The sequence below is a fragment of the Balaenoptera physalus genome (assembly GCF_965194825.1).
Source record: "Balaenoptera physalus genome assembly, chromosome: 1".
Classification (NCBI taxonomy): domain Eukaryota; kingdom Metazoa; phylum Chordata; class Mammalia; order Artiodactyla; family Balaenopteridae; genus Balaenoptera; species Balaenoptera physalus.
In genome coordinates, this window is record NC_138882.1 from 120,418,643 (window position 1) to 120,438,672 (window position 20,030).

General features: G+C 39.8%; 1 protein-coding gene across 3 annotated transcripts in view; it reads right to left on the reverse strand.

Moving 5' to 3' along the window:
- Nucleotides 1-20,030, reverse strand: part of LOC309636663 (calcium-activated chloride channel regulator 1) — a 96,954-nt gene that overhangs the window by 56,028 nt on the left and 20,896 nt on the right. Inside the window, exons 6-13 of one of the 3 annotated variants that reach the window (XM_082410068.1) lie at nt 13,583-13,801; nt 12,795-13,022; nt 9,366-9,540; nt 7,434-7,540; nt 5,056-5,271; nt 4,231-4,492; nt 2,970-3,140; nt 474-713 (exon numbers count right to left, since the gene is read on the reverse strand). The exons of 1 other annotated variant lie outside the window; for it this stretch is intronic. In XM_082410068.1, coding sequence (XP_082266194.1) covers nt 474-713; nt 2,970-3,140; nt 4,231-4,492; nt 5,056-5,271; nt 7,434-7,540; nt 9,366-9,540; nt 12,795-13,022; nt 13,583-13,801 — 1,618 coding nt within the window. The remainder of the gene's footprint in view (nt 1-473; nt 714-2,969; nt 3,141-4,230; nt 4,493-5,055; nt 5,272-7,433; nt 7,541-9,365; nt 9,541-12,794; nt 13,023-13,582; nt 13,802-20,030) is intronic. One more of the 3 variants, XM_082410069.1, reaches the window with a different exon arrangement.

A 20,030-nucleotide genomic window follows, 5' to 3' on the forward strand; every position in this document is an offset into this window, starting at 1 on the left:
CTGGGGTGGGGCCTAAGGTTCCATATTTCTAACAAGCATTCATGTGATGCCCATGCTGCAGTCCACAGACCATACTTTGAGAGGAAAAATCTGGTAGAACCTGAGATTTCTTCCAAAGGACAGCTCTGCTCCATAGATACCTATGATCTTTTCCCAATTCTCTCCAGGAGTCATTACTAAAAATGAGGTTTATTAAAGCAGCAAGCAAGATTGGCAAGATTGCCAAGCAAATGGCTTGGCAAGATTTCAGAAAAAAACTGAGGATTGCCTGTTCCTGGTTGAAACATCTTACACCCCTTTGGGCCAGTTTTTCAGAATCTAAACTTCTCATGTTTAAAAATCTTAAGCTTTCATTTCAGAGGATGTTCAAGATCCCTCCACATGCATCACAACACGCCTGCCTACCTCACGCCCTCTGCCCCTCTGCTTGGCTGCTAAACTCTTTTACAAGGCCCACACCACATTCAGCTTACCTCTTCCGTGATCATAATCATCCCCAGGAGCCGTCCAAGTCAGATTGATGAGACTGTCCCCTTGGATTTTTGCCTTCAGGTCAGTGATTTTACAAGGCGGAAAGAGATCAGGTATGGGAGCCTTTGGAACATTGGAGGCCACAAATGAACCTCCTGAGGACGTTCTGCTGAAACACACTTGCTTGCCTTGAAGATCATCCTTATTAATTTCAGGTCTTGGTGGATTCCATTTTACTTGACCTGCATTAAAAAATTCCTCAGTGCAAGGTAAACAACACCATGAAATGGCTATACTTCCCACTGTTTTTTATTGTATTGCCCTCTTTCTACTCTTTCCTTCTTTCCTCCCGCACACAAAACTTACTTTAACCATTTGTTATAAAGCTCCCAAATCAGGGAAAAAAAGCAAAGAGAGAATCACAGTTCTTTATCTCACATATATTTATTTCCTGGATATTTAGTGGAATAGCTTTCATAATTTACTTTTTGTAAATATACTTGTACTGGAATTGTTTCTTTTCCCACCTTTTTGCTATACTACTCTTAACCTGCGACAGCGTCAGTTTAAATACTACCTCTGCCTTAAACCTTCTCAGACTTCCTCAAGCTATCTCTTTTACCTAGGTAATACTGGGGGTTTCATTGTCTTTCCTATTTATTTCTTAATCAATTATCTGGGCCTTCAAGAATTGCCTTGTTTAATAATTCTGTGCATTTTTCTCTTTCTTCTCCATGTTTGTGTTTTGTCTTTCTTATTAGATTGTAGTTTCTCACAAAATGTTTTATGTTAGGGGTTCTAAAATTGTGTGCTTTTGAAAGACTTGATTTTCTCAATGAATGCATGGAAATCTAGTTCATGTAGCAATCCCAATTTGCTTCACATTCTTGTTGAAAGGTTGTATAAAAGTCATCCTGAAATTCTAAAAATACCCTGGCCTGCTCAATCAGTGGGGTTCTCAGACTCTCTTTTCAATAAAAATATTCTGGAATACCTTAACGTGGCATTACTCTGGTTTTACTTTCTCATAAACTCTTCTTCTTTAGCCCTTATAATCTTTTGTCTATAAAGACAGATTGATCCTTATACCCATTAATCTGGTCTTGGGCAAAGATGAAATGAATACTTTAGCAGATTTAAGATTAATTCAATTCACCAGTAGAGACTGTCTCTCTTGGTATCAAGGCTCATCAAGGTATAGGGGGAAGAGCATAGCTTCCCAGTGCCAAGTCAGGTGCTATCACTGTTAGTAATGTGGACCAATAACCTCTCTAGCTTCTGTTTCTCCATCTGTAAAATGGGATAATTAGGAGAATGAGCTATATTAATGTAAGTGTAACACTGAGCATAATGCTAGATATAGCAACTATACCAGTCTTCTCCTGACTTCTCTCCCTAACTCAACAAAAAGGGCAAATGAGAATAAAATAAGCTGAAATATGTAAAAGAGCTTTGGAAGCAATGGTGTCTTTTAAAGCATTTTTTCCTATTATCACTTTTGCATGAGGGCATACCACATGTCTCAGAATCCTCCCTTTACTGATCACACACTCAAGTAAAGAGGACAGTGTGAAGCTTCTTAGAAGAGCTTTTCTTACTACACACCAGCACTAGGACCAGACCTGTCCAGGACAGAATGGAGATTGATGGAAAACAAGTCCTGGAACCTATCAGACCTGATTCCAGCTCTAGTCCAGGACAAGTGTTCATAACTAAGATTGGTGTGGGTCTGTCTGTTCCTTGGAGTGTAATTTTTCCACTTGCTTACATGTGGGCTCAGTATGCTATCTGTTAATTAGGTTTGTCTACTATTCTCCCTAGTCTGAGCAGGAGAAGAGAGGAGGAAAAGGAGACAGTGGGCTTATGGTGATACTGATGCAGATAACAAGCCCCAAATTGTTATTTTTTGATTCTGTGGAAATGCCTATATCAGTAGAAAGAGCTTTATTATGAAATGTGTTAAGATTTATTTAAAATAATAACAAACATTTATTGAACACTTCTTATTTACCAGCAATAGCTTATTAGATGTATTTTCTTGTTTATTCCTCATAACCATCCCATGAGGTAGTTACCATTATTACCTATTTTACAAGTGAGGCAAATGAAGCACAAGAGATTACCTAAAATACTTTATTTGGTAGAAGCCTGGAATTTGAACCAGGGTGGTCAAAATCTACATTCAGTTTAGTGGTTTTCGACTGGGGGCTATGTTATTACCTAGAAGACAGTGAATGATGTCTGGAGACATTTTTAATTGTCATGACTGTGGGGGCCGCTTCTGATATCTAGTGAATAGAGGCCAGAAATGCTGCTAAACATCCTACAATGCACAGGACTGCCCTTCACAACAAAGAATTATGTGGCCAAAATGTCAATAGTTACCAAGGTTGAGAAACCCCGATTTAATTTTGTACCATTCTCTCCACAGGTTTAGTGGTTTTCACTTGATTCCAAGCCTTTTACTCAAGCCAAGGGTGTTATTATAGATGACTTACCATTCTCGATCCAGCCAGGTATGTACATGGCTCCAATCTGCTGGGGTATCCCCTTCTGAGTGCCTGTATTGACACCTCCCAGAGCCCACACTTTTACACTGTATCTACCATTTGTATCGTAAGCTGTAAAATACCTTGAATAGACACCATCATCCTTAGTAGCATCGGCACCTTGACAGGGAAATGAAGGAATTAATGAATATCCTAAAGGTAACTGGGCACTTGTATATTTCCAACTCATACGTGGATTAAATTTTTTTAAAGCAAAGATAATCCAGTGTTATCTCCAAGAGAGTTTAGGATTTGACTACGTTAAGGATGAGGTATACTTCTTTTCCGTGTGCGTGTGTGTGTGTGTGTGTGTGTGTGTGTGTAATTTCATATGTGTACATCTTGTCTTCCTGAATTGTTGTCTTTTTTTTGAACTCAGAGATCAATCATGTGCCTCTGTGACATCCAACATAGCACAAGGTAACTACTCAGTACGTATCTGTTGAACTGAATTCAATTACTATATGTTACTGGTGAGAAAAAAAAAGTTATATGATTTTTTTTTTTAATTTATGGCTTTTCGCCAGGGTAGATTTAGGAGGGAAATTCATTTACAGAATTTGTTTTAATAAGGTTACTTGTTTCACAGTAGTCAAGTTCCTTCTAAAAATAAATGTAGAATTTTCTTTTTCTCTCCCTGTTTGACTTCTTAAATATAAAAATAATAGGTAGAATTTTCCCTTTGGGTGCAGGATAATATAGAATCTACATAGATATGGGGGTCACATATAACTATACTTTAATCCAACTCTGCTGCTTTTTAAATGTGAAAGCCTATTTCTTCATCTGTAATGTAGGGATAATATCTCCAAAGTGTGTGGTGAAGATAAAAAATGAAGATCTATCTATCTATCTATCTATCTATCTATCTATCTATCTATCTATCCATCTGTCTAATCTTCACGCAAACTCCTAACACAAAATATCTATTAATTTTCCTTCTTCACCTTTTGGGGGGTGTGGAATACCCACTGACAACTCCCTAGAGTCTGAGACTTCAGGGCTTTACAAAAGCTAAAGGTAGTCCCTTCCTCATGTTTTCCAACAATTTGAAATATAGGAATTGTGGGGTGGCAGAAAGCTCCCCCAACCAGAATCCCAGTGCTGGACTTCCTGCTTCTAACTGTCCTCACCACAACTTGCCCTCCTGCTCTTCCCTGGTTGCTTCTTGGAAAAGAAAGATATGTTCTTCAATTTCTTGGGTGGTTACCTGCTCCATTGTCCAGTAATTCCAAAGTAACTGTTTTTCCATTCACTGATTCTATCAGGGCTGTGACCTTGGCCCTGAGAATTGGCAAGGCTCCTTGGTGAATCTTTGCATAAACTACCATAGGGCTAGGGAATTTGCCTGTGTCTTTGTTCATTTTAGAGGTCACTGTAACTGGAGGCAAGGTACCACTTGATGCACGGGAGGTGACAGTCAAAGTCAGGGTTTGTGACCTTGCTTGTAGGCTGTATTTCCAAATGCCGACCTAGCCAAAAAAAAAAAAATGGAGACATTTCCACTTAATAACTTGAAGTGACACAGACCTGACTTCAATGCCACCTATAGGAAGAGCCCATCTAATACAAGTACATTACAAGTATATCTAAGAAGATTTTTGATACTCTCTCAGCCAAGGGAAACTTTGGTATGTTTGGACTAACTACATGGTTCTATTGCCAAGAAAATCCTAGTTGGGAAAAATGAGGTCTGAAAGTTGTGTCCTTATTATAGCCTTGGTTTCTCAAGAGCAGGATCAAATCGATAGATTCCTGAGGTAGAGGAAATAGTTTTCATGATGCCAAAGCTCTAGCTGCTGTGTAATTTGAAGGTTCTCCTTTTAGTACCTGGAGAAAATATCACCAACTTCCTTTTTCTTGACTTGCTGTCATACTGAGTGATTTCCACTGGATGGAGATTTTTCCTTGTTCTCTCTTTCATTCAATACTGACTCTTTTTTTAGCAACCACCCTCATTTAAAAAGCTACAATTATTCTGTAAAAATTTTATATTCTTATCAAATTGTGAGAAGGAAAAAAGATGAGTCCATACCTTGGCAGTGCCTGGGATTTGGAGGTAGGCCATTTTGATGTGTGTGTCCACTAAAAAGCCATCTTGTTTCTTTCCGCTGGGATCCCAGAGAAGGATTTGGGGAGTGTCAGTTGTCCAGGTGATGAGAAACAAAGTGTCTTTCCCCACAGTACTGTCCACAATCACCGTGCCATTCAACCACTGACTGTTCTGGAGGGTTAATCCCCTGCTCTCAAGCTGTTAAGAAAAACAACTCTTTACTTTCTGGAGAATACAGCTCCCATCACATAGTCTCTTCCATTCTGTCTCCAACTCTCAGTTATCCCATTAAAAAGCCTTCAGTGATGCCTGAGTCCTTGGTTTGATATTTACGACCTATTATGATCCAATTCTAAATTACTTTTCCAGACTTAGCTTCCATAATGTTGACTCCTACACCCAAACCAGACCATTTCCCCATGTGATACTCATGAATCCCTGACTGACTATCATACTCTCTGCTTTTCCTGGAAGTCTGTACATTCATGTCCATTTGTCTAAGCCTTACCTACCCTTCAAAATTCAATTCAAAAGTCACTTTCTCCATGAAGCTTTCTCTGATGTCCATCTCACTTACTGTGGAGAATAATCTCTCCCTCCTTTGATCTCCCATAGAATCTTGTTTCAATCAATCCTTTGATGTCCTCACATTGTGTTTTGCTTTATACCTACTGGTGTACACAGCTCATCTCACTACTAGACTATAAACCCTTAAGGAGACTAACTAGGACTTATTTTCACCCACATATGGATTGTTTGAATTGCAAATAACTAATTTGTGGGTGAATTATTACTGCAGTCCTTGTGAAGATAAATGAAATAAATCAATGGCCAAGGCTGATTTGTTGTCTGAAGTAGAATGAAGGAGCTGTGGAGCAGGGGTTGAGGTAAGGTAGGGCTAACCAGACTTTGTCAAAATGTGATTTTTGAGGATTATCTCCTAGATAATTATTTATGGTCCTTAAATTGATATCCATTAGAAGATAGGGTGGCCTGGTCATGGAGCCAGACTTTCTAGTTTTGTATGTATATTATGATCTGGGATGTGAAGAAAGCAAGGGGCCCTTAGATATGATTTTTATGGCAGGTGGGTAAATGAGTCCTGCTCATGTCTCTATCTTTCTCCCTTTTAGGTTTCTTAAATATAAAAATAATGGGCAGAAACTGCCTGGCTGTAAACTTGCCCTTTCATCACTTTAATTACTTTTCTAAGACACATTCCTCCCACGTCCAAACCGGGCTCTTGGGTTTAATATTCTAAATCTGAACTAAGATAACCCAAATGAGTATAATTGCTGTCTTCTTTGACTGAATAAATGTTACGTCAATAGACTAGAAAGGCTATTGTTTTGAAATCTGTCATTATTTGGCTTTTTAAATTTTTTTTATTGGAGTATAGTTGATTTACAATGCTGTGTTAGTTTCAGGTGTACAGCAAAGTGAACCAGTTATACATATACATATATCCACTCTTTTTTAGATTCTTTTCCCATATAGGCCATTAAAGAGTACTGAGTAGAGTTCCCTGTGCTATATATTAGGTCATTATTTGGCTTTGACACTACATTATCCCTTTACTTTTATTCACAATAAAAGTTACAACTCACACAAGTGTGATGCTGATTGTTCACTCTCTCTAGTTTAAAGATTCATGTGAATAACTTTTACAACTATTAGAGAAGAGCATTTAAAAATATATTTGTCCTTTTTTTATTGTCCCAAGACTTTTGAAAGAAAATTTGGTTTTCTTGAAATTTTATAAGCAGAAGGGCCCGTAGAAGTTTTCTGGTTCATCTCTGGCTGAGAAGCTGAAGCTCAGAGAAGTACATTTCTTTGCCTGTGATCACAGTTAATGGCAGACCCATGAACAGGATCCAGGTGTCTGGACTGACAACATGGGCTTTTCACAGTACAAATCACTTTCCATCCATTATATGAAAATCTTGGCAAATATCAGGGATTTGAGGTAATGGAAAAATAGACCAAGTAATCCCTGAACAGTTGTCCCAGAAAATTTATACTGAGATGATCTACTCTGAAGAAAATTCTGAGCCAATTATATTGCTATGGGTGCTTATTAACAGATGTTAAAAAAGAATTCCTGGACCCACTATATTTTATGTTGATGGTTTCTAAGAGGAAGTCACTTAGTATTGTTTCCAAACAAGAAACACTAATTGCCTTGTTTAAATGAATAGTGTTGCATTTTAGTAATAATGTCTAATATCAGGCTGAAACGTCTATTTTAATTTTAATTCATTACTAGAAGAATGTAGAACTTAAAACTTTTAACCATTAAACTCCCCATCTTGGCTATGGTTATTTATAAACATGAAAAACCAAGGAGGAAGAACTCTGACCTGGATGGAACGCTGGGAGACAGCTCCATTTCCTGATGAAAGGGCCCCAAAAGCATCCATGAGGCCATTGTTCTGAACCTGATCTGAAGCATATGTCTGTAAACCTCCTAAAATGCAATTACATTATCAGAAGTTATTTTCTAGAAAACAAGTATTTGCAACATTTTAGATATTGTTAAGATAACAAAATACATATTATATTGTGTTATTAAAGTACTAATAGATTAACATTAAATAGGTGTCCAGATTAACTCAGAAGCTGATACTAACTTTTTAATCCTATTAAATAATAGCTTCAGCAACATAGCCATTTGGCCACTTCAGCTCTCTGCAAAGCAGTCAAGAATCTCCGACAGACCAAAACTAGTAACATAAATCTCGTGTTTTAAAGGTCATGCACTTTCATATGAGTCATTAAGCCTTACTGCAAGTGTATTGATTTATTCTTATTTAAGACATAATCTTAGCAAGCTTGACTTTCAAGTTTTCTTCTAAATCAGAAAGAGAAATATGTATGTTACAACAGTAAGAAATAACAACTGACAGGGGACAGTTATAGAAAAGTATTATGTGTAGTAAACAGGAGATGATATACCAGGCCATGTAGTCTTGAGCTATTTAGAATAGGTGTAACTGAGATAGTTGATGTGAAAGCACTTTTAAACTGTTAATGACATCCAAAATCTAAGGAGAGTATTTTGGTCATCCTACTGGTACTTCACCCAGATCCCCTTATCTAGGCTAGCACATCTCTCCCCAGCTGCTCTAAGTGGTAGATTAATGGCATATAGCTGCCTCCTATTCAAGAAAATTGCTTTACCTAATGGGGCCACCCTAGCTAAAGACATAACATGCCCCCTTACCCCTGCCCTGCCCTGACAGTCTATAACCACTGACTGATGGACACAGTGGTACAAAAGGTCAGCCTTCTCTTTCAATATTGTACCAAATCTGTGATGCAATACCAGATCCAGAGCCCCCTGTGGCACCAGGCTTTGGCTAGCCTCTAATTTCACATCTGTGCTTAGCTTCTTCCCCTGCCTGATCTTACTCCCTACTCTTCCTTTCTCCTGAGAGCTCTCCCTCTATAAATCACATGCACTTAAATCCTTTTCTCAGGCTCTGCTTCTAGGAAACCCAGCCTAAGACAGGTAGTATTAGGAGCAAACAGTCCTGTCATTTTATCTGGCTTAGATGGCAACTCAGCATAGTAATTGATATCCATAATGCTGGCTCTAAGTTAAAAAAAATTAAAAAAATAAAATCCTACTCTGCTGAAGAAGCCAGGTTCAGATGGGATAATTTTAACCATATGTGTATGGAAGGTAGAAGCACAATATATGAATGTTTTACAAAGAAACTGCATTATATTCTATATTTTCAGAGTGACCTTCTGTTTAGTTCAGCAGGCCCTTTGCCCTTCCCCTGCTATTTCTTGTTCAAGTCCCAATTCGGATGTTACCTTCCTGTAAACTCCTTCTTCCCCAGAGATAAAGTCTAGGCTCCCTTCTTTGTGCTCATTGTACCCTCTATTACTAATAGAGCACTTGTATCATAGTATTACATACTGAGTGGCTTGTCGTCTGTGTCCCCTGGGTCTCTTGGCCAGCTGCCAACTGGAAGTGAGCGGTTCCTGGCTAACCGATTAGATTCTTTCCAGTCCTTATAAAGTGTCTGGGAAGAGAGTCCCAAGTTCTCCCTAGAGTGCTGTGCTGGTCCCATCTTCTCCAGACTGCCCTAATCCTAGAACCAAGGCTTTAAAATAAATGAGTGGAGTCAGTTCTAAAAGTCATTTGGGGGTAAAGGCAGCTAGTTAGTCCATAAGGTAACCCCATCTGTCCCTATCCCACCCTTCCCCTACTACCCAGTGCACTGGAGCTCACAGTCCAGTGGAAGAGAAAATACAGTAGGACTCAGCAGGTCATCCTTCACCTGTCATTTTAGACAGCTCCTCTAGTTCCTGTGCTGCAGACGGCCCTAGGGCAACTGTATGGATGATGACTCCGCTTTGTTTCACCTCATTAAAGCATGAGCTTATAGCGTTGTCCTCCCCATCGGTCAGTAACACGATTTCAGATCCATCTGTTGGGTATTTCTTCCTAATCACCTAAGGACATAATTCAGGCATGAGTTGTCATACTCAGGGTAGCCAAAGTGTTTGGGAAAACTGCAGTTAAAGGGAATGAGAAGAGAAATTCCAGAGGGAATAAACAAAAGTGTCTAGGAATGGTCAAATGTCTCTCTGTCTTGCAATGATACAAGACCATGGAACTTGACAATGGTCTTTTCTCTGGGTTAGCCTGTTGCAGAGAAGGCTCAATAAGGTGGGATGCAGTCAGTTCCAGGGATGGAAGCACTAAGCAGAAAAGAAGGTTTTTCTAGTTTCTTTCACATGATCTCTCCTTGACAGGCTTTCAGAGGTTCCCAGATGCCTTCAGAAACTACCCTTATTTAATGGGGATAATACTGAGGACTAATATATTACTATAATAATATTAGACTCGGGGCAGATTTTAGCTTGTATGATATTCACCAGTCTTACCTTAAGCTATTTATGGCTGGCCTTGGTTCTGATTGGTCAGTCCCCAGGTCACATGAATTATTAAAAATTTTAATATCCCCTATGATTAAAGCAAAACATTTTGTTCCTATTAATCCCCAGTTCCTAGTTGTCCTATGACACCTATGTCTCAACTATTCCTGGTAGACACAGCTTTTTACATGGTATAGAGAGCATATGCTTTATGCCAATGTTGGATAAGATTATGATAGAAGGAAAATTAGATTAAATAATAATGTTTATGAAGAGGAAGGCAAGAGTTCACTCTTCCCTTAAAAAGAGTGGAAGGGAGACCCAGAAGTAGAGGAAACAAGTAATCAAACCTAAGTAACTCCCCTCTCTGGACCAGACTCTCAGGAAGGGAAGGCTCTCTTAAGTAGGTTGAAAGGGAAGCTGAGATCAGAGGAGACTTCCACCCCACTTCTTTTGAGAGGGGGCTGCCCCACAAGGGAAGAGAGCAGAACTGTGATTGCTGCCATGTGAAGAATTCTGGAGCCCAGGAGCCTGTCAGCTGTGGCTGTAGCCTCAGTCTGACCAAGCTGCAGGGCCTGAGAGGCCAGAGAAAGGGCTCAGTTTGGATTCCCTTGTCCCACTCCCCATCACTGCTATGTGTCATGGAAAACATGCAGAAGTCTCCATGTATCCATAGGGGAAATGGATGGCAGCTGACTTGAGAGTTGGCAGGCAAGAAGACAGTTTATCTTGGCATAGAGGCTGAGGGGTGTACAGCCTCCCAAGGGCTGGATGCAGGACATGGGGGTGCTCAGGGATCTGCTCCAACAGTGAGAGCCAGAGTGTGGTGAGTCAGCTGGGGAAGACCAATGGGCCCTGATCAAGCTAAGAAAACAAGCAAAGCCCAGTGGCCACAGCTCAACCGATACCACTGCCAGACCTGACCAGGGTCCTGCCCCAGGGACTAGTGGGGAAATTGAGACAGTGCAGGATCCAAGGCCCTTTACCTCATCACCCTGAAGTCACACACAAGCTCCTCCCACCCCATACCCGGGCTCTGTTGGGCATGAGGAGCATCTAAATTCCAATTGTGTTCCTCACATACTCTCTCACACCATCGGAGTGGAAAATACAGAACCAGAAGTTCCCTCTTCACCACCAGGCCATCTGGCATTAGTCATTTCCCCTCAGGCTTTGTATAGCAGGAGTTTAGTATGACATGTCAGTTTCCCTCCCTTACTTGCTTCTTTAATCAAAGCATGGGTGAGTGGCAGAAGCAAGAGAACCCAAGTGCACAGGCATCTGGAGAAGGGTTTTGCAGCTGACTGCGTACACAATAAAAACCACTTTTAGGGAACTGACCTTCAAAGTGGAATAAAAGGGCCAGAGGGACAGACTGCATAAGGGAATGGTTGAGTCCGCTGTCAACATGAAACAGTGTGAGCTGAAAACTAAATGTTCCTGCTGCTGCCTTGGAAATCAGGAACAGCCCCATTGATGTGTTACGCCCCAAGCAGACAGAGGGCAGATTTTCCCAAGACACTGCCTAGATTCTGAGACCTTAGACCAGCCAGCCTCCTTCAGCCTCTTATTCTTTATTTCATGGACCTAAATAGCCTCTAAATAAATATAGAAGATTCTATTCTATATTTGGAGCATTTAAGCATCAGGTGTAATCAAATAACTCAATTTAATTTTTTTTATTGAGAACCTCCTATAGAAAAGATATTGTGCCAGCAGACTGGGAAGTTAAAAGATAATTCCTATCTCTGAAGAAGTTTTGTTTGAGCAAAGGACATGACAGGAAATAAGACAGAAGAGTCAAAAGTCGTAAGAGATGTTTAAAAAAAAATAGAAAAAAGTTCATAGGATTCAGAAGGAGAAACTCTGTACAGTTGAAATGATCAGGAAAGATGTCAAGAAGTAGTAGTGTCTATGACGATGTGTGAAGAATGAGTGTGGTTTGAGGTACAAAGGACGAGGAGAAATTACTCTAGATGGGGAGCTGGCCCAGCAAAGGTGTGGAAGCTGGCTGGCAAGGGCAGGTGATCTAATTTGCTTAAACATAGAATATCTGGGAGAGACTCCTGAGTACTTGAGCCTGGAAAGGTAGGTAGGGGCTATATTATAAAAGAACTTAAATATTAGTTAGAGAAATTGTACTTAGTTTTGTTGAAAATGGGGAGATATTGATGTCTAAGTAGAGGGATGACATGATTGGATGATAAGATGGGATCTTTGGATACACCCCCAATACAATTAGAGTTACAGTTCCTAAGTCCTTCTATTTCAATAAATAAACCTTTTTTTTTTTCCCAAAAAGGAGGTCCTATATACCCAGAAGTTTGGAATGTTAAGCTACCTCAATATTTAACCATAACTCAGAGTTGACTTTTTTCTTCATAGAAGATAACCTCTTAGATCCCTGTGTACCTTTCTTCATAGCAGTCATTAGTGTATGATTATACACTTATTTATGTGACTATGTAGTTAATGAATCTCCCCCCAATAAGATTATAAGCTCCACGACAGCAGGTGTGGTATGTTTGGCCCTCGTGGTATTCTTAATGCGTATCACAGTGCCCGACATGTAGAAGTAACACCACGAATGTTTCAAAGGCATGCAGAAAAGCATGAATGCACAGATGCAGAAAAACACAAAAGCATGAATGAATTAGTTAACAATAGCTTTGGGGGCCTATGTTGTTGCATCATTTGAACCATTGCTCTGCAATTGGTTGTCTAATTCAACTAGACACTAGGCATGCATGGAAACACTGGAAAGGGGAATTTCTTAGGAGACATAAATTGTAAACATTGGCAAACTATGATAGGGCAACTTGTCTCACAGTAAATGCTGATTGAATCCCAGAGCAGATGGACGTTCCTCCTGAGGCCGCTGTGGGTAAGCTTCTGGTAAGTGTGTCTCTTTCAGTGGCACTGTTTATCTGTACAAGTTCACTTTTTACATAGGCAGCACTGTCAAACGTCACCATCCCAACCCAGGACCCTTGCTCAACCGTCTGCAGAAGGAAAAGTTTGCCTGCTTGATTCAGTCGTTTAAGGCGGTCACCAATCTGAATGGAGAAGCAGAAGAAAAGCAGTCAGGTTGGGTTTAGATGGGCAGACTAAAAACAGAACAGGCTAGAGTGAATTTGGAAGTGACTGCCTCAATGTAGAGTAAATGACAATAAGCTTACTCAAGGCATATCCTTCTATGGAGGAAAATTTCTCCTTTATATTTAGTAGTATCTTTGGATAGGATTATTTTGTATAAATAGCCCTAAAAGATAAAACTGGATTTGGCTTTAGTTCAATCATTAGTTCAATACTCTAGTAATACTTCTATAAACCTACATATGGTCAGTGAAACATAAAAAATGTTAATTCTATATAATTCATCAGATCTTTGATCACAAATTGAAGGCTAATTTAATTTGGCAAATGAGACACTTGATGCTGAATTTTTGTTGAATAAAGTTGAGGTGGTGGGCAATTCTGATGGAAATGTTATTCTTGTAACTGTTCTGACCCTTGGGGTTGTGTTTATTCCCAGCCAGCTCCAAGTTGTGGTCCAGATCATATCATATACAAATGTGAGACTACCATCCAGAAGACCAAGACTCACTGAACATACCATCATGCTTCCAGACTTATCAAGGACTAAACACACAATTCTTTGTCCGATCTGCAACAGTGAGAAGGTGGGCTTGGGTGGCTGTGTTGTCATAGGAGTGGTTTTCTTAAAGTCCTCTGAATCTTGGATCACTTCCCATGTGCTTCGGAGATTGCATTTTCTGTTTTGCTGGTTTGGGGCTTCTTTATTGTGGTTTTTTTCTGTACAGAATTCAACCACCTGAAATTGTCAATAAAATGATACAGATAACAGTAAACTACTTGTTAAAATCTTTAATAATTGGATTAAAATATTTTAAATGTAGATTTACATTTATGTGCCCTCCTCCCCAGACTGCCTTGTTACCCCATAACCTTGGCTCAATCCCACAATCACTGCAGAGCACTGCTGGGGAAAATCATAGAGATAATTCAGAGTTTCTATCTCAAAACAAGTCTTTGACCTCAGTGGACTTTTAGTGCTCCTCAGCAATCATCTATTTACCTGCTCTTGGCTTCCCTCCTACTTCTCAAATTTGCCATTTCAAGCAATCGCCACTATGTTTAAGCCACCTACATCTCAACATTTCTGTCCTGGTACCATTTTCTCTCTCCATCCTTTTACTTCCTGCTCACTTCCTTACTTCCCACTGACTTACAAACACCTTGCTTTCCAACTTTCAACACCCAACATTCCAGCTCTCTCCAAAATCCACTTGGATGTCCCATAGGATCCTTAAACTTCAGGTTTTCATAATTGAACTCATCACCTTTCCTCTGACTCTGCTCCTCCCCATCACCAAGTATTTCCTAACTTGGTATCACCACTATCTATTTATAGTCACCTAAATAGGAAACTGAGAGTTTTCCTACCTTCTTCCCTCTGTGAAATAATAAGATCAATACATTTCTCTCTCTCTCTCTCCAGTTCATCATCTTTTCTCCTTTACCAATGGAATCTCCATCATTCAAGCCCTCATGGTCCCTCCCTCAGACTATCTGCCTTTTCCATCTTGCTCCCTCTTTAATTGGTCCACTCCACAGCTGCCAGGTACATATTCCTTCTTATTCCTGTACTTAAGATCCTTCTGTGGCTCATCATTGCTCACACACTACAATCCAGACTACTTCACATAGCTAATAGCAATCTCCATGATTTGAATTTTCACTTTACTCACCATCTTTGCTCTGGCCGTGCATTCCAAGTCTCTAATTTCCCCCACTGTAGCCTATAAGTGCTCAAACTTGCCAGACTGTTTTATATCTCTCTGTCTTTGCTCATGATTCCCACTTTGTCAAGGAGTTCTTCCGCTGTCTTCTGCATTGTGAACTCTACCTTCATGTTTCAGCCAAAAGGTTATTTTCAAAATGTTTTCTCATTTCATACCCTTCCCCTAAAGAATTTCCACTCAACCTTGTGGCCTCACAGTACCCTATAAGAAATTTCAATAAGGCTCCTTTAACATTGTAGTGCACTTATTGGGATGAAAATCCATCTATGACAGAACCCTGTCTTATTAAATTTGCTTCCTCAAAACTTAGCCCTATGTCTGGTACACAAAAAAAAGCTCAATATGTTTATTGTTTTTTTAGTAACCTTTACCAACCTGTATGTCAGTGTTTCTTTAAATCTACAAAATGGCAGTAGTTGTTATGCAAGAATTATATGAGAACGTATGCAATAAGGACAATACTAACACAGCCAATAAATGATAGTGTCTTCCCCTTTCTTAAGCTTTATATCTCTAGCATTTGGGAGATTTAAAAAAGAGGCACAGTATACAAAGAAGGTATAACCTAGTTCCTCCTCTCAGTGATTTTACAGTATTATCATTCAATTAAAAATCCTAAATATCTGGGGTTCAAGTAGTTCAGAAAGTAATCATTAGCTGTAAAACACTTATTTTTCTCTTTATTTGCAATTTTCACATTGTTTTGGTAGTGTTTCCGTATTATCATTATAGCTACTTTTTAGGAAGGGAACCTGGAAAACTTTTGTGTAAACCCCAAGCAGAGGCTCCCAAACCTGACTGTGCATCAAATTTAACTGTGGTTAATTTAAAACAATCTCAGAGAGACCTTCAAGATGGCGGAGGAAAAAAAAAAGATGGCGGAGGAGTAAGACGTGGAGATCACCTTCCTCCCCACAAATACATCAGAAATACATCTACATGTGGAACAACTCTTACAGAACACCTACTGAACGCTGGCAGAAGACCTCAGACTTCCCAAAAGGCAAGAAACTCCTCACGTACCTGGGTAGGGCAAAAAACAAAAACAAAAACAAAACCCAGAGATAACAGAATAGGGACAGGACCTACACCTCTGGGAGGGAGCTGTGAAGGAGGAAAACTTTCCACACATTAGGAAGCCCCTTCACTGGTGGATATGAGGCGGTGTCTAGGGGGAAGCTTCAGAGCCACAGAGGAGAGCACAGCAATAGGGGTGCAGGGGCAAAGTGGAGAGATTCCCACACAGAGGATCAGTGCCGACCACCACTCACCATCCTGAGAGGCTTGTCTGCTCACCCGCCGGGGCAGGTGAGGGCTGGGAGCTGAGGCTTCAGCTTCAGCTAACCAGGAGGGAGTCCAGGAAAAACTTTGGACCTGCCTAAGAGGCAAGAGACCATTGTTTCAGGGTGTGCGAGGAGAGAGAATTCAGAGCACTGCCTAAACGAGGCAGTTTAGGCAGTGACGGGTGCAAGCCACGGCTATCAGCGCAGACCCCAGAGACAGGCATAAAATGCTAAGGCTGCTGCTACAGACACCAAGAAGCCTGTGTGCAAGTACAGGTCACTATCCACACCTCCCCTCCCGGGAGGCTGTGCAGCCTACCACTGCCAGGGTCCCATGATCCAGGAACAACTTCCCCAGGAGAACACATGGCGTGCCTCAGGCTGTTGCAACATCGTGCTGGCCTCTGCTGCCGCAGGCTCACGCCGCATTCCGTACCTCTCCCTCCCCCCAGCCTGAGTGAGCCAGAGCCCCCTAATCAGCCACTACTTTAACCCTCTCCTATCTGGGCGAAGAACAGACGCCCTCTGGCAACCTACACACAGAGGCGGGGCCAAAACCAAAGCTGAACCCCAGGAGCTGTGTGAACAAAGAAGAGAAAGGGAAAATTCTCCCAGCAGCCTCAGGAGCAGCGGATTAAATCTCCACAATCAACTTGATGTACCCTGCATCTCTGGAATACCTGATTAGACAACAAATCATTCCAAAATTGAGGCAGTGGACTTTGGGAGCAAATGTACACTTGGGGTTTGCTTCTGCATCTAATTTGTTTCTGGTTTTATGTTTATCTTAGTTTAGTATTCATAGTTTATTATCATTGGTAGATTTGTTTATTGATTTGGTTGCTCTCTTCCTTTTATTTTTAAATATAGATTTTTTTTCTTTTTCTCTTTTTCTGAGTGTGTATGTGTATGCTTCTTTGTGTGATTTTGTCTGTATAGCTTTGCTTTTACCATTTGTTCTACAGTTCTCTCTTTCTGTTTTTTGTTTGTTTATTTTTGTAGTTTTTAGCACTTGTTGTCATTGGTGGATTTGTTTTCTGGTTTGGTGGCTCTCTTCTTTTTTCATTCTCTTTTTATATTTTTAATTTCTTTATTTTTCATAATTTCTTTAAATTTTTTATTTTAATAACTTTATTTTATTTCTCTTTTTTTTTCTCTTTCTTTCTTTCTTTTTTTCTCCCTTTTCGTCTGAGCCATGTGGCTGACAGGGGCTTGGTGCTCCGGCTGGGTGTCAGGCATGTGTCTGTGAGGTGGGAGAGCTGAGTTCAGAACATTTGTCCACCAGAGACCTCCTGGCTCCACGTAACATCAAACAGCGAAAGCTCACCCAGAGATCTCCATCTCAACGCTAAGACCCAGCTCCACTCAACGACCAGCAAACTACAGTGCTGGACACCCTATGCCAAACAACTAGCAAGACAGGAACACAACCCCACCCATTAGCAGAGAGGCTGCCTAATACCATAATAAGGTCACAGACACCCAAAAACACACCACAGGATGTGGTCTTCCCCACCAGAAAGACAAGATCCAGCCTTATCCACCAGAACACAGGCACTAGTCCCCTCCACAAGGAAGCCTACACAACCCACTGAACCAACCTTAGCCACTGGGGGCAAACACCAAAAACACCAGGAACTACGAACCTGCAGCCTGAAAAAAGGAGACCGCAAACACAGTAAGTCAAGCAAAATGAGAAGACAGAGAAACACACAGCACATGAAGGAGCAAGGTAAAAATTCACCAGACCAAACAAATGAAGAGGAAATAGGCAGTCTACCTGAAAAAGAATTCAAAGTAATGATAGTAAAGATGATCCAAAATCTTGGAAATAGAATGGAGAAAATACAAGAAACATTTAACAAGGACCTAGAAGAACTAAAGAGCAAACAAACAATGATGAACAACACAATAAATGAAATTAAAAATTCTCTAGAAGGAATCAGTAGCAGAATAACTGAGGCAGGGGAACAGATAAGTGACCTGGAAGATAAAATAGAATAAAGAAAGAACAGAGCAGAAAAAAGAAAAAGGAATGAAAAGAATTGAGGACACTCTCAGAGACCTCTGGGACAACATTAAATGCACCAACATTCGAATTATAGGGGTCCCAGAAGAAGAAGAGGAAAAGAAAGGGACTGAGAAAATATTTGAAGAGATTATAGTTGAAAACTTCCCTAATATGGGAAAGGAAATAGTCAATCAAGTCCAGGAAATGCAGAAAGTCCCATACGGGGTAAATCCAAGGAGAAACACACCAAGACACATATTAATCAAACTACAAAAATTAAATACAAAGAAAAAATATTAAAAGCAGCAAGGGAAAAACAACAAATAAAATACAAGGGAATCCCCATAAGGTTAACAGCTGATCTTTAGCAGAAACTCTGCAAGCCAGAAGGGAGTGGCAGGACCTATTTAAAGTGATGAAAGGGAAAATCCTACAACCAAGATTACTCTACCCAGCAAGGATCTCATTCAGATTTGACAGAGAAATTATAATCTTTACAGACAAGCAAAAGCTAAGAGAATTCAGCACCACCAAACCAACATTACAGCAAATGCTAAAGGAACTTCTTTAGGCAGGAAACACAAGAGGAGGAAAAGACCTACAATAACAAACCAAAGCAATTAAGAAAATGGTAATGGAAACATACATATCGATAACAACCTTAAATGTAAATGGATTAAATGCTCTAACTAAAAGACATAAACTGGCTGAATGGATACAAAAACAAATCCCGTATATATGCTGTCTACAAGAGACCCACTTCAGACCTAGGGACACATACAGACTGAAAGTGAGAGGATGGAAAAAGATATTCCATGCAAATGGAAGTCAAAAGAGAGCTGGAATAGCAATTCTCATATCAGACAAAACAGACCTTAAAATAAAGACTATCACAAGAGACAAAGGAAGACACTACATAATGATCAAGGGATCAATCCAAGAAGAAGATATAACAATTGTAAATATTTATGCACCCAACATAGGAGCACCTCAATACATAAGGCAAATGCTAACAGCCATAAAAAGGGAAATTGACAGTAACACAATCATAGTAGGGGACTTTAACACCCCACTTTCACCAATGGACAGATCATCCAAAATAAAAATAAATAAGGAAACACAATCTTTAAATGATACATTAAACAAGGTGGACTTAATTGATATTTATAGGATATACCATCCAAAAACAACAGAATACACTTTTTTCTCTTGTGCTCATGGAATATTCTCCAGGGTAGATCATACCTTGGGTCACAAATTAAGCCTTGGCAAATTTATTAATATTGAAATCGTATCAAGTATCTTTTCCAGCCACAACGCTATGAGACTAGATATCAATTGCAGGAAAAAATCTGTAAAATATACAGACACATGGAGGCTAAACAATACACTACTAAATAACCAAGAGATCACTGAGTAAATCAAACAGGAAATCAAAAAATACCTAGAAACAAGTGACAATGAAAACACGACAACCCAAAACCTGTGGGATGCAGCAAAAGCAGTTCTAAGAGGGAAGTTTATAGCAATACACTCCTACCTCAAGAAACAAGAAACATCTCAAATAAACAACCTAACCTTACACCTAAAGCAATTAGAGAAAGAAGAACAAAAAAACACCAAAGTTAGCAGAAGGAAAGAAATCATAAAGATCATGTCAGAAATAAATGAAAAAGAAATGAAATAAACGATAACAAAGATCAGTAAAACTATAAGCTGGTTCTTTGAGAAGATAAACAAAATTGATAAAACATTAGCCAGACTCATCGAGAAAAAAAAAGAGAGAAGACTCAAATTAATAGAATTAGAAATGAAAATGGAGAAGTAACAACTGACACTGCAGAAATACAAATAATCATGAGAGATTACTACAAGCAACTATATGCCAATAAAATGGACAACCTGTAAGAAATGGACAAATTCTTAGAAAAGCACAACCTTCTG